This window comes from Notothenia rossii, assembly GCF_949606895.1.
Source record: "Notothenia rossii genome assembly, chromosome: 5".
In the NCBI taxonomy this organism is placed as follows: domain Eukaryota; kingdom Metazoa; phylum Chordata; class Actinopteri; order Perciformes; family Nototheniidae; genus Notothenia; species Notothenia rossii.
In genome coordinates, this window is record NC_136903.1 from 82,064,800 (window position 1) to 82,078,373 (window position 13,574).

General features: G+C 39.8%; 2 protein-coding genes across 2 annotated transcripts; both read left to right on the forward strand.

The window, feature by feature from the left end:
- Positions 1-2,205: 2,205 nt before the first annotated feature.
- Positions 2,206-7,074, forward strand: LOC307038910 (interferon-induced GTP-binding protein Mx-like; the record flags this gene model as incomplete). The annotated part of the gene is made up of 7 exons (XM_079680584.1): positions 2,206-2,281; positions 2,354-2,460; positions 4,180-4,321; positions 4,708-4,866; positions 4,975-5,051; positions 5,127-5,432; positions 6,467-7,074. 7 exons carry the CDS (start codon positions 2,206-2,208, stop codon positions 6,608-6,610), a joined length of 1,011 nt encoding a protein of 336 aa, XP_079536710.1. The 3' UTR covers positions 6,611-7,074.
- Positions 7,075-7,387: 313 nt separating this feature from the next.
- On the forward strand, positions 7,388-12,886 carry LOC307040072 (interferon-induced GTP-binding protein Mx-like). The gene is made up of 12 exons (XM_079682616.1): positions 7,388-7,926; positions 8,512-8,649; positions 8,774-8,928; positions 9,739-9,877; positions 9,965-10,163; positions 10,263-10,341; positions 10,419-10,541; positions 10,672-10,813; positions 10,888-11,046; positions 11,141-11,217; positions 11,290-11,550; positions 11,631-12,886. The coding sequence occupies exons 1-12, from the start codon at positions 7,452-7,454 to the stop codon at positions 11,853-11,855; spliced, it is 2,172 nt and encodes a 723-aa protein (XP_079538742.1). The 5' UTR covers positions 7,388-7,451; the 3' UTR covers positions 11,856-12,886.
- The last annotated feature ends 688 nt before the right edge of the window (positions 12,887-13,574 follow it).

The window sequence follows — 13,574 nt, forward strand, 5'->3', positions numbered from 1 at the left end:
AAGAAAAGAACAATTGTAATTTACAAGATTACAAATAATGACTTATTTGGACTGAAGTGTCACCAGAAGACATTTGACCTGTTGCCTTGGTGTCCGCACAAACCGTACAGTATTTCTCATGTAGCTAATACATGATAAGCACAATACAATGTCAATTATTGTTTATGTCTTTATCAAACAAGGACCATGCATACAAATATGTTCATCTCTATGAGAGAAGAGATGATTTATGCCAGATTTAGCTATTAGCTCATTTCCATTTGCAGACATAAAACATGATATAATCTCTATTACACTATCAATTATACAGACGGATCAGATACAGACCAATACAATATAAATACCAGCATGTGTCATTACAATTAATTTACATTAAAAACTCAATTTACAGTCAAGTTGATGCTGACGAGACGGGCTGCTCAATATAAAAAAGTTGAACTACTGGAAAAGAGTGAAAGTCACATTTTAACTGCAGCCAGAAGCATATTCTAAGGCCACTAATTGTAAATATGTAATTTACGTAAAACGTCAAACAATTACTTAGGCTTTTATTTTGAAAGTATACCGTTTGTCGTTTTAACTGACACTAATTTAAAAGGATACATACTGCTGTCATATCCGCCTGCAGTCATATCTAGCACCTGATGGACCGTGTGCAGCCTACTGAGTGACCAACAGGGGGCGACAACACTCATTTAGAAACTGAACCATTCACAACAGGGAATCCTCAGCATCAGCTTTAGAGCAGATATCAGTCTCATGCAAAAAGCCAGCTCCCATACCGCTGTGGTCACCTTGTACCTCTCACTTTATTGCCAATAGACAATGTTGAACATTTCCAATATTTTAGTTGTTTTTTTAGTGGCGCGCATATCAAACGCATGCTATGCTAATATGGTATAATACAGTACTGTACTACTAATCTACAAAGTATTTAAACTATCCAAATGTTGTCCATATTGACCAACTACAATACTTAAATGCTCTTACATGTATAACAACAGGATGATAATAACACAAACCATAATAATAAAATAGGTGAAGAGATCCAATGTGCATAATGAGTACTTTCCCTTTTGATGCTTGAAGTACATTTAGATGATAATACTTCTGTGCTATTTTATTCTGTAATGGGACATTGTGTAGAATGAGCACTTTTTATACTTTAAGTACATCCTCATGCTAATCCTTTTGTACTTTTACATAAGAAGAATGTTGAAATCACGACTTTTACTTGTAGTGGATTATTTTAAGACCATAGTATTTGTACTTTTTCTTAAGTAAAGAATCTCTATACTTCTTTCAACGCTGCAAAGGACTCCTTATGTGTTTAATGTGCATGTCCCACTGAAATAACCTGACCTTGAATCTACTCTTTTACAATACATTTGCACGTTCTGTATTTCTCAATTGTTTTGGCAGCGAAACATCAGGAAAATCATCTCAAAATGCTGTTTTGTTTTCTTAACATTCTAGCCCATTTTACTCTACTTGCTGTGAAATGGAAACTGTCAACATTAGTGTATATCTTATGAACTCTTATGTTTGTGACTGGGAGACAAACAGCACATCCTGAAAACTACAAAACAAAAAACAACTAAACAAAACATTCTCTTACATTTCCCACCTCCTTATTGTTACCCCACATTGTGATTTATACATACCAGGCACAACTGAGCAAGTGTTGAACATTGGACAATACCAGCACAGTAGGTAAAAGTGAATTGAATATAACATTTTCTAGTAGTCACCTTTTTAACATGGAAGTTGTAATGGGCTTATTACTTGATTAATTGAGAGTATTGAACAACAAAACAATATATTTAAAAACATTTTTTTTAATGTGGTTATTTTTTAAATAAAAACACATTTGCAAATGTAATTTAATGCAAAAGTAGGGACCTTGGGCGTAGGCTTACAGCATCATAACCAAAGCATGTCACATGAAGAACCGGTTTGTAATTGAAGTTACAAGTAAACATTGCAAAGAAAAGGGCAGACAGAAAAATGAAACCTAAGTGTAGTTTTGATTTCCCATTAGCCCAACTTTATTTTCTGGTTGCACCTGCAGTGTTAGTTGAGTCCGGCACACAAAGCTCGTAGAAACAGCCTGTGTACTTTGTACTACACTTATCTGCGACAGACGCAGGATTTGTCATTCAGTTTCCTGTTTTCTATTACCTTAGGCTACAAGAAGTCACCATCATGAACTCTCTTAACCAACAGTATGAGGAGAAGGTGCGTCCCTGCATCGACCTGCATTTTTTAGCTGTACTGTACTGTACCCAATATACAAGCTGAATAAACTTTTCAATCAATCAATCAAACCTCATCGACTCTCTTCGCTCTCTAGGTGTAGAGAAGGACTCGGCTCTGCCTGCTATCGCCGTCATTGGAGACCAAAGCTCGGGGAAGAGCCCCGTGCTGGAGGCGCTGTCAGGGGTGTATGGGCTCAGAACAGTCTCATAATACACACATGCACACAGAAGGATTCAAACTTGTATTTCATGATCCGCAAAAGGATTCACACTTGTATTTCCGGATCCACATTTGTGTTTTTCAATGCACACACAAATGTGTTCCGTTTCATATACATGTAAATAAAATCAAAATACAGAAAAAAGTTTTACATATGTATTTTTGATCCTCACATATTTGTTTTCCGTTTAAGACCGCTGCACCTACAAACACAAACCGCTTTCTGTGCAAGGATCGCTGTGCATTCGTGTGTGGTTTTTTTTAGACTCCCCTGACGCTCACCCGATTCGTACTTGTAATTTGTTCTATCTATAGCCAATCAGATGTCTCCTCAATTATAAGCCAATCACATGAGCGCGCCGCCACGAGGGTAGGATTTATACCGTTCATGACACTTCATATACGCATTTTGCGCTGTCCGGTCAGCTCGCTAAACAGAGGGCGGAGCTTAAGGTGATCATGCAGAGCTGCGTGTCTCCGTCACACTCAGCAGCTGATCTGATCTCTCTCTCGCGTCCGGCTACACTTCACTCGCGTTTATTTCCATATCGATCAGATCCAGCTCTCCTGATCGGCCTTTATAGAGAGCACCGATCAAACTATTAAGAGTGAATATCGGCCGGTAATGACCGGCTCCCCCCCGTTGACAGTTCACTGTCTAGCACTGGCTTCGTAGTGCACTGATCGATTAGGCTAAGCTAACCTGTAGCTGCTCAATTCCACACTCACAACAACGTCAGACAGACATAAATAAAGCAGCTGTATTCGCCATACAGGAAACACACATTTAAAACAGTTTTGCCTGCCGTTTTTGTGCACACGAGCATTCATCAATGGTTCGGAAAGTTGCGCTGTACCTTAATAATATAAAGGCTTGTATTTGCGTGTATTTCCTGTTCGGAAAGTGGCAATGTACTGAGAGTGGAGGTGTCCTGAGATTAGTGCCTGCAGGCAGGCTCCATGGACCTGTCAGCTCCGGACTGCGCAAAATGCGTAGGCCTACATGAAGTGCTACGTCATGAACGCAAGAAATCTACCCTCGTGGGGGCGCGCTCATGTGATTGGCTTAGAATTGAGGAGACATCTGATTGGCTATAGATAGAAAAAATTACAAGTACGAATCGGGTGAGCGTCAGGGGAGTCTCAAAAAACCCACAAACGAATGCACAGCGATCCGTGCACAGAAAGCGGTTTGCGTGGTTCAGGGGATTTAAACGGAAAACAAATATATGAGGATCAAAAATACATATGTAAAACTTTTTTCTGTATTTGGATTTTATTTACATGTATATGAAACGGAACACATTTGTGTGTGCATTGAAAAACACAAATGTGGATCCGGAAATACAAGTGTGAATCCTTCTGTGTGCATGTGTGTATGAGACTGTTCTGAGCCCATACTAGAGCACCGTTGTGTTATTTTTAACCAAATATCTCTCAGAGGGGCGTGGGAAGTGGCTCCTTATTTTCATCAAAAGTAACAGACAGAGAATCAGCACCATTGAAACAGGGCTGAAACAGAGGGGATTATGGGATGCTACAATGGGTGATCTGTTTGGTATTTCGAGCAAAATACATCAGAGACATTTTGTATATATCTGAGACCTATAATATATTGATGAAAAACAGTATAATAGGGGACCTTTAATAAAGCTTAATAACTAGCTTTCTTTGATATCTAAATGTATCTCTCTATTTCAGAGAGTGACAGCATTTACACAGGATGCCATCAGTCTCGCTACAGGGGAGGAACTACAATTTGGAGGCAGGCCAAACATCTTTTCCATTCTCAGGAAAGAGTTTGCTGCATGGAAAGATGTCATAGAGGACTCTGGAGTAAACTGTAAGTGCCTTATCAAGTTGGTCAGTATTACACTTGTAATGTTCCCATACTCCATTTTTTAAACCTTTTAATAATTGAAAGATTTATTTTTCCTTTTATAATATTTAGAAAATGGCTTTAATAAATAGTTCTATATTTGCTCCTTTTTTACAACTTACTTCCTCTGACTCCGTTTATATGCAGCCTTATACACCAAAGCAAATTCCTTGTGTAAACCTGCATGGCATTAAACCTGTTCCTTATTCTTCAAAGCTGTTAATTAATATATTTTAAGTAAATCATTAAGCAAGATAATAAAACATTGCCATCTCCTTCTCACTTTATGAAGAGACTTATGAAGTGTAATTATGTCTACATTTTCTTTCACGTATTCATCTGTATTGCAGTCAACAGGAACATTGAGAAGGAGGTGAATCAGTATGAACAAAAGTACCGTGGAAGAGAGTTGCCGGGCTTCATCAACTACAAGACGTTTGAGGGCATGGTCAAAGAGCAGATCAAACAGCTGGAAGGGCCAGCTGTGCTGAAACTCAAGGGAGTAACAGGCATGTCTTATCATGATCCTACAATTATTGCGGATCATCTGAAAATGTGAGACCTTTGAGTTATTTTAAATTGATCTGGTATTTTCTGGATTTTAACAAATAAATCAGAAATTGTGAAGAAGGAGCTGTTAGAGTTGGCGCAGAGCAGCCTCGTTGGACTTCCCAACCTCATCAGAACAGCCCAGGTATCAAATGAATTGCAACATTTGCTACTGTACTGTATTGTTGAATGTTAACTGACAAATGTGTATGTCCTTCAGATGAAGATCGAAGCCATCACAAAGGAGAAGGAGGCTGCTGCAGAGTCCATGCTGAGGACTCAGTTTAAGATGGAGATGATTGTTTACACCCAGGACAGCACATACGGCAAGAAGTTAGGGAAGAGGAAGAGGGAAGAAGAACAGCCTGCTGTTTCTCTTTCTTTTGCAACGATTGTGAACCCTACACCCATGAGGTGTGTGCCCGTAGCTGCACAAATGATTCGGAGCACCAGTAGTACTGTGAACAGCAGTAACAGTGGGGCCACCCTTAAAGAGATGCTCAAACACCTTAAATCCTATTACCAAGTAAGTGATATCCAGTGTTGAGAAGTACTCAGATCCTTTACTTAAGTAAAAGCACAAAAGTAGTAGTATCAAAATATACTTAAAGTGCAAAAAGTTCTCATACTGTACAATGTCCCATTTCAGAGTAATATAAAGAAGTATTATCAATTAGTCTAATTCAAGTATCAAAATTAAAAGTTCTTGTTGCAGGTTCTTTTCGACACTATTATATTATTTCGTTTACTATATTATCCTGTTTTTATACATGTGAGAGCAATATAGAATTGTAGTTGGTCAATGTGGAGTAATTCAGATATGTGTAATACTGTGTAGATTAGTAGTACAGTACTGCATTTTACCATTTCATTTCATTTCAAACCTTTATTTATCCAGGCGTATCCCATTGAGATCATTGATCTCTTTTTCAAGAGAGACCTGCTCAAGTAGGTTCCACATGAAACATAAAAACATAAACAGAACAACAAAAAGGACATCTTACAGCATCATTACAGGGTTAAAAATGTACATAACTATCCACATGAACAGGTACCAACAGCTTCCGATTGAGTAGCATCCAACCGAGCTTTAAAAACATTTAGTGGCACCAGGTTGCTCAGTTTCCATTTCAATTGCAGACTATTCCAAGACAGTGGAGCTGCGCACCTAAATGCTATCTTCCCTTACCATATCAACATATTATGTGTTTTGATATATGTACAAGTGTACGAGTGTTAAAATAAATGTATTGGAGTAAAAAGCTCAATATTTGCCTCTGAAATGTAGCAGTGTAGAAGAATAAAGTCGCATTAAGTAGAGTACAAATATCTCTAAATCTAAATGTATTGGTTACTATTCACTACTGGTGTTATCTACATGCAGTACTTTTTATTGTTCTGCCTCGCAAATGTAAAACATCAAATATTGCACCTATAAAGATGGAAAGGAAAACAGCATGAATCTGTACCCCCCAATTCCATGCACACTTTTTTGTTAATTGTTTTGAAGGTGGCTTTTAAACATTGTGTTATATCTACTTATTTCTTTACAAACTAAAGATTGCTGGCCAGCGTTTGGCTGACCAGATCCCGCTGGTGATCCGCTACCATGTGATGCAGGAGTCTGCCCTCCAGCTGCACCGGGAGATGACAAGGAGAAAACCGAGTGCTTGCTTCAAGAGGTCTTTTCAATGGAAACAATGAGAAGACAACTTCAGAAAAGCCTCAAGCGCATGTCAGGGGCCCGTGTTCTGTTGAATGACTTCAGCATTAACATATACAACTTCAACAAAACCCAAGTAAAGCACAAACCTTAAAATCAGATTCCTGATGGAAGAAGTTTGTTGGGCTTTCACATTCATCACATTTCTTTTCTTTTGCAGATTTGTGATATTATTAGTCACTTAAGCTAGAAAAGCAAATAAAATAAAGAGTGGCTATTGATCCAGTGTAATATTCTTATTCATTATTTGCCTTTTAATTAATTTTGTTCATACATATTATGACTTGTTATTCTTCTTCATATTGATACTTACATGTTTACTCTTATGTTCTTATTGAACTTGTGTGAACTCTTATCTGTACCGTCCTTTGTTTCTCTCTTAATCTGTTGCAGCTTTAACACCTGAATTTCCCTACGGGCACCAATAAAGGTCTATTTTATCTTGTCTTATTTTCATTCAACTTTCTTATTGCCTGAATGTAATGCCACAGATACTAGTCTACATAAGGTCCAAAAATACGAAAATAACTGGCATGTTAGTTCTTTTTAAAAAGGTGCCTTTTTTTCAAAAAAATAATTTGGGCTTAATCAAGTTACTGAGAATTGTATTTAGGTTCTTCTTGTCACAAACATAATAGACTTCAGGAAACTGAATGGCAATAACAGTTGGCTATAAGTACGAAATGCTACCGATAAACTCCAATTTAAACAACAAAGGGAGTGGGGGGGATTTCTAGACGCTCGTGAACTGTCAACAGGAGGGCGGGGGGAGCCTCGCTGCGAGGAAACTGTGGACCTCAGTCGCCTATCAGCCTAACTTAAATGATGCAGTTTAAAACATTAAAAAATAAAGGGCAGTGCCGGCCGTCAGCGAACCGAGCCGGTCCGCCCCTGCTGCTGCTACAAGACTGGAAAAGACTTTGCGAAGAAATGAAACTCGGGCCAAGAAACGAAACCTATCCTTTCATTGCACAGGCTACCGGCAGCTCGCATCCGACACACTCAAATCTCAACATCCGACCTGCTGCTACTGCAGATTCAACCAAGAACACATCTTCAAAGAAATACAACCAAAAGCACTTTACTGGCAGGACAGAAGAAGTCATCATTATGAACACTCTGAACCAACAGTATGAGGAGAAAGTGCGTCCCTGCATCGACCTCATCGACTCTCTTCGCTCTCTGGGTGTAGAGAAGGACTTGGCTCTGCCTGCTATCGCCGTCATTGGAGACCAAAGCTCGGGGAAGAGCTCCGTGCTGGAGGCGCTGTCAGGGGTGGCTCTACCAAGAGGAAGTGGTACGTTAAATAAATACAAATAAAACATTGATTTTCTTTCTTTCTCTCTCTCTTAGAAATTATGGATGCTTAGAAGTTGTGGCTTGTGCAATGATTGGTGTTTGTCAATGGAGTAAATTAAACATAAAAATGGAAAGACACATTTCTGTTTTAACATGTTGTTCAATAGGCTAAAGTTGGCATGTCTTAATGTTCAACACGGAAATGGAGATTACAAAACCTGTATGGCCGGTTAATCAATCCATGTAGATGAGGGCCCAAAGCCAAATTGTAGGCTACAAAAAGATTGCCACAAAAAAATAGAGCTTTACAAAATATAATATAGCTATAATACGTTGCACTTCAGGTCACCTTACATCACACAATATCTTTGTTATTGTTAGAAATCAGCAGAGCACGACCCATCATTCTTTTTAGTTAGACTTATGTATTATGCATGGGAGATATATTTGAGATGTAATATGAATACCACTTTTATAAAGATGATATCAGCAGTGTTGCCTATTGCTTTTCTCCTCATTTCACCAATCACACTGGATCTCCTTTTTCTCTCTCATTATCATCCTTCTATCTTCATAAACTCAGGCATTGTGACAAGATGTCCTCTCGAACTGAAGATGAAGAGAAAGAAAGAAGGAGAGGAGTGGTACGGGAAGATAAGCTACCAGGACTTTGAGGAAGAAATAAATGACCCCGTAGATGTGGAGAAGAAGATCAGAGAAGGTACGGTATACAGAACTCTTAAATGTCACTACCAAAAACAGAGTATTGATGGAGCTGCTCCTTGTGGTTTCAGTGTTCAGCACCTCCATCCTGTAATCATTCAACATGCTTCTTCTCTCTCCAGCTCAGGATGAAATAGCTGGACTAGGGGTGGGGATCAGTGATGAACTCATCAGTCTGGAGATCGCCTCTCCTGATGTTCCCGACCTGACACTCATTGACCTGCCCGGCATCACCAGGGTGGCTGTAAAGGGACAGGATGCAAACATTGGAGACAAGGTATGATACCTTAGTGTCAATAAATCGATCAACATTTCTTTTTATAGCCCAATATCACAAGATACAAATTAGTCTCAGGGGGCTTTACAGTGTGTACAGCGTACAACTCTCAGTCCTAAGACCCTTGCATCGTACAAGAAACAAACTCCCAACAAAACCCCACAAATAAAGGGGAAGAAACTAAAGATACCTCTGGGAGAGAAAAAGAGAGGAGGGATCCCTCTCTCAGGACAAACAGACATTCAATAGATTCAGTCTGTGTATGGATTAAACATAATACAATTACAACATAGACAGCCTTAAAGATTAATAAGGATAATGTCAACTTCTATGAAAAAAGATCCAGGTGAATTTTAATGATCGGCGTGTCTGAAAACAATAGGCAGGACAGGACCAGAGCAACAGGCCCAGCTATGACTCATGATTCAGACATAAACTTTAATACAGGCAACCTGCCAGGTGAGAGACACAAACAATCTGGGGATGATGCCGTGGATGCTTAATCAGCTTAAAGCTGATTATTCACTATTTGCTAGGCATTAAAATGTAGAAACAGTCCTATAATTGTCAAGGTTAGCTGTTGCCCCGTTTGATCTAATGTATTTAGCTATGGTATTTACATGAAGTCAACCAGACCATTACCTGTTTCTGATCAGCTGTCTGGCATCCGGCCGAGCCGCTCCCATCATTCCAGCAGCCGGCGCTCTAACCACATCCCGCTGGCACAGTGCCTAATAAATGACAGATAAAAGAATATGAGCTCTACGTTTAAAAAATAACTTAATGTATAATCTGAATTATCACTTTCAGATAAAGAGCATGATCCAGAAGTTCATCAGAAGACAAGAAACCATCAGCTTGGTGGTTGTCCCCTGTAATGTGGACATCGCAACCACAGAAGCTTTGAAGATGGCCCAGGAGGTGGATCCTGAAGGAGAGAGGACTCTGGGTAAAGAGAACTGATTATAGAAAATCAACTCGTTGGACAAGTTACTTTACTTTTAGATCACTGTCTATGTGTCTCTATCTTTCTCAGGTATCTTGACCAAGCCTGACCTGGTGGACAGAGGCACGGAGGAGAACGTTGTGGAAATTGTCAATAATGAAGTCATCCACCTGAAGAAAGGCTACATGATCGTCAAGTGCCGAGGTCAGAAGGAGATCGCAGAGAAAGTGTCTCTTACTGAAGCGATAGAGAGAGAGAAAACCTTCTTCAGTGATCATGCGTTTTTCCAGTAAGTTCATACTTTTTGGGTAATTTTAACAAATATCCTCATTGTTCACTGTGATTTGTAATATGACATGTACTCAGTAGTCTTTTATTCTTGTTGTAGCTCTCTCTATAATGAAGGCCATGCTACTATTCCCAAACTGGCTGAGAAACTCACATTGGAGCTGGTGCATCACATTGAGGTAACTTCTTACTCCAAAATGACTTATGGTATTTCTGCTTATTTTATATGTTAAAGTTTATTATGTGTGATGTGTAGAAATCTCTTCCTCGACTGGAAGAGCAAATAGAGGAGAAACTAGCAGAGACTCAGGCACAGCTGGAGAGATATGGCAACGGCCCCCCGTCAGACACTGCCGAAAGAATCTACTACCTCCTTGATGTGAGCTCCCAAACTCTGCATTACATCCACTTGGTTACTCAAGACATATACAGTACTCACCATCATGTATGCATTTCAAATTAACACAAATTCCCTGTAAACTGTTTCTGCTGTCATGTGTGTGCTGCAGAAAGTGACTGCATTCACTCACGATGCCATCAACCTGACTACAGGAGAGGAACTCAAGTGTGGAGACAGGTTCAATGTCTTCTGCATGCTCAGAAATGAGTTTGGGAAGTGGAACAACCACCTGCTCCAATCAGGAGAAAAGTGTGAGTGTGTCATTTAGATCTGGTCTACAGTTGAGCAGCATCAGGAGTCTGAAATGTCCGTTTGTTTTTTCCAGTTAACAAAAAGATTGAGAAAGAGGTGGAGGAATACGAAGCGAAATATCGTGGAAGAGAACTGCCGGGCTTCATCAACTACAAGACCTTTGAGACCATGGTCAAGGACCAGATCAAACAGCTGGAGGAGCCCGCTGTGAAAAAACTCAAGGATGTTGGAGGTAAATGGTTGCATGAATTCCAGTAACAGCTTTCACCATTTCCAACAAGTTTCCATTCTTCAAAGCTGCTGTGTCTTCTTGTTTTTTCCTCCAGATGCTGTTAGGAAGGTGTTCATACAGCTTGCCCAGAGCAGCTTCATTGGATATCCTAACCTGGTCAAAATAGCCAAGGTAGCCATCTTCTAAAACTTGATATGCATCATCATTTTGATTTGCATAGTGACTGGAATCTTATTTTTTCAGGCAAAGATCGAAGCCATCAAGCAAGAAAAAGAGTCCGCTGCTGAATCCATGCTGAGAACTCAGTTCAAGATGGAGCTGATCGTTTACTCTCAGGACAGGACCTACAGCAGCAGTTTGAGTGAGTGCAAGAGAGAGGAAGAGGAGGAGGAGGAAGCTGCAACTTTAAGCCAAAAACATCATAAAGAAAGGAGTTTGGTGTACAGCAAGGATAATCATGCTACACTTCAGGAGCTGATGACGCACCTTAAATCTTATTACAAAGTAAGTTTTAATATAGAGATGATTCATGAACAAAAGCACACATACAGCAGGGATTACACCCTTTCTTTTTCCTTCTTCAGATTGCCAGCCAGCGTCTGGCTGACCAGATCCCACTGGTGATCCGCTACCAGATGTTGCAGGAGTCTGCCGTTGCCCTGGAGAGGGAGATGCTGCTGATGATCCAAGATAGGGAGAATTTGGAGCTATACCTGAGGGAGGATTGCGACATTGGCACGCAGAGGGCCGGTTTGCAGAGTCGCCTTAAACGCCTCATGAAGGCTCGCACATACTTGGTGGAGTTCTAGAGGGGGGCAAGCTCTCAACTATCGATATGAGTCTACTGAACCTCTGTTTAATATAAAATATACTGCTCTTGTTGTTGTAGGATTGATATTCTATTTTATTTTTTTTACCCTGTCCAGTGAAGAATTGACACATTTGCTTTAAATATAAAGTCAGAGCAGGTCAATGTCCTACGTCGGTAGGGAGTCTTTTAAATGTAGTGTTGTTGGGGAAATATGTTCTTAGGCCCACACCTTTGACCCAGTTTGCCTGCAACCTTGGCTGCTGTGTTCTCAGGGTTTTGTCTCCCTATTCCTGCCTTTTGGCGTCAGCTGATAGAGGTCTTATAGTGCTTTATTTTGTTATGCACAATGTTGATTATTCTCTCAGAACTAGCTAAATACATGGGTCTGGGGAAGAGTTCTTCAGAATTGGTTTGGCAATCGCTGTGTCAACTCGTGGCACAGCACATGTCTGGTGAATTCTCCGGCCGAAGCTTCAAATAAACCATCGGTGTTTGCCCTCAAAGTTCCTGCTCTCCCCGTGTCTCTCTGACGGCCCGTCCACACTACAGCTTCGACAGCTTCAAAAACGGTTTCCAACGCGTCTGCCCATTCACTTTGAATGGGGTGACGTCACGTTGCCTTGCTTTTCGCCGAACTGAATTGTGGGTAGCAGAGCGGAGCTTTCCTGGCGTTTCAGGCTGCAAAAGTTGAGCAATGTTCAACTTTTGAAGCTTCTGAAGCTTTCAGTGGAAGCGTCAACCAATCAAATCATATGCCAGTACAAGCTCTAGCCAATCAAACTACTGCTTGTGTGTCAGGGGCGGGAGATTCATGTTATTGGTTGTTGGTCGAGCTTCAGACACGCCCGCCGGCAAGCTTTTTTTGAAGCTGTAGTGTGGACGGGCCGTGAGTCTCGTCTCCATTGCTTCAGAAGTTTCCATCACAAGTGTAATATGTACTCCTATTGCCATTTTTGTTTGTAATGTGCATATAACATTTTTTATAATTCAAACATATTTGTTTAAATAAAATAAAGAATTTGACTTGAATTGATTGTTTGTGTAATTTGGCTATTCCAAACTGCTTTCACAGGTGAATCTACTACTTACAAATCTTTTCTACTGTAAAATTAAAACTCTATTTTCTCACTTAAAGATTAGGAATTCTTAACATGAACAATTTGCAACTTTAAGGGCTTTCATGCAACTACTTTACTACCCTGCAATATAGAAAACAATAATAACAAACAGGACAGTGAATATTTTTTCTACGGGTCTAATAAACCACACTTTTTAGTTTGCCTTATTGAAGCGGCCTGGTGTTGTCTTCCAACCGTTCGATTATTAACAGACATAGGGCCTACACATTGTAAATCAAACTTCTCCTGACTTCCCACAATTAATGAGTATCCATATTAAACTATGTCATTTAGCTCCTCCTTGTGGTTTCAGATGAAATGGTGATTACAATTCCAGTTTAACAAAAAAAAATATCTTCATCAACTTATATTCTTGTGCATTTCCATACGTAGGCCTATGCAAATACAATATGTTGGTAAAATGCGTGAACAATGCGTGTCAGCTTTATTTAAAAATAGATATAAAAAAGGATTTTAAGACAAAAACCAAAAGAAATCATTTTAAAAGCAGTTCACTTCAATTATTTATACCAGGATCGTCATAGGTTAATTCTCCAGTTTGAGCAGGGGGGTATACTACGAAGCAGGATTTTCGTTTA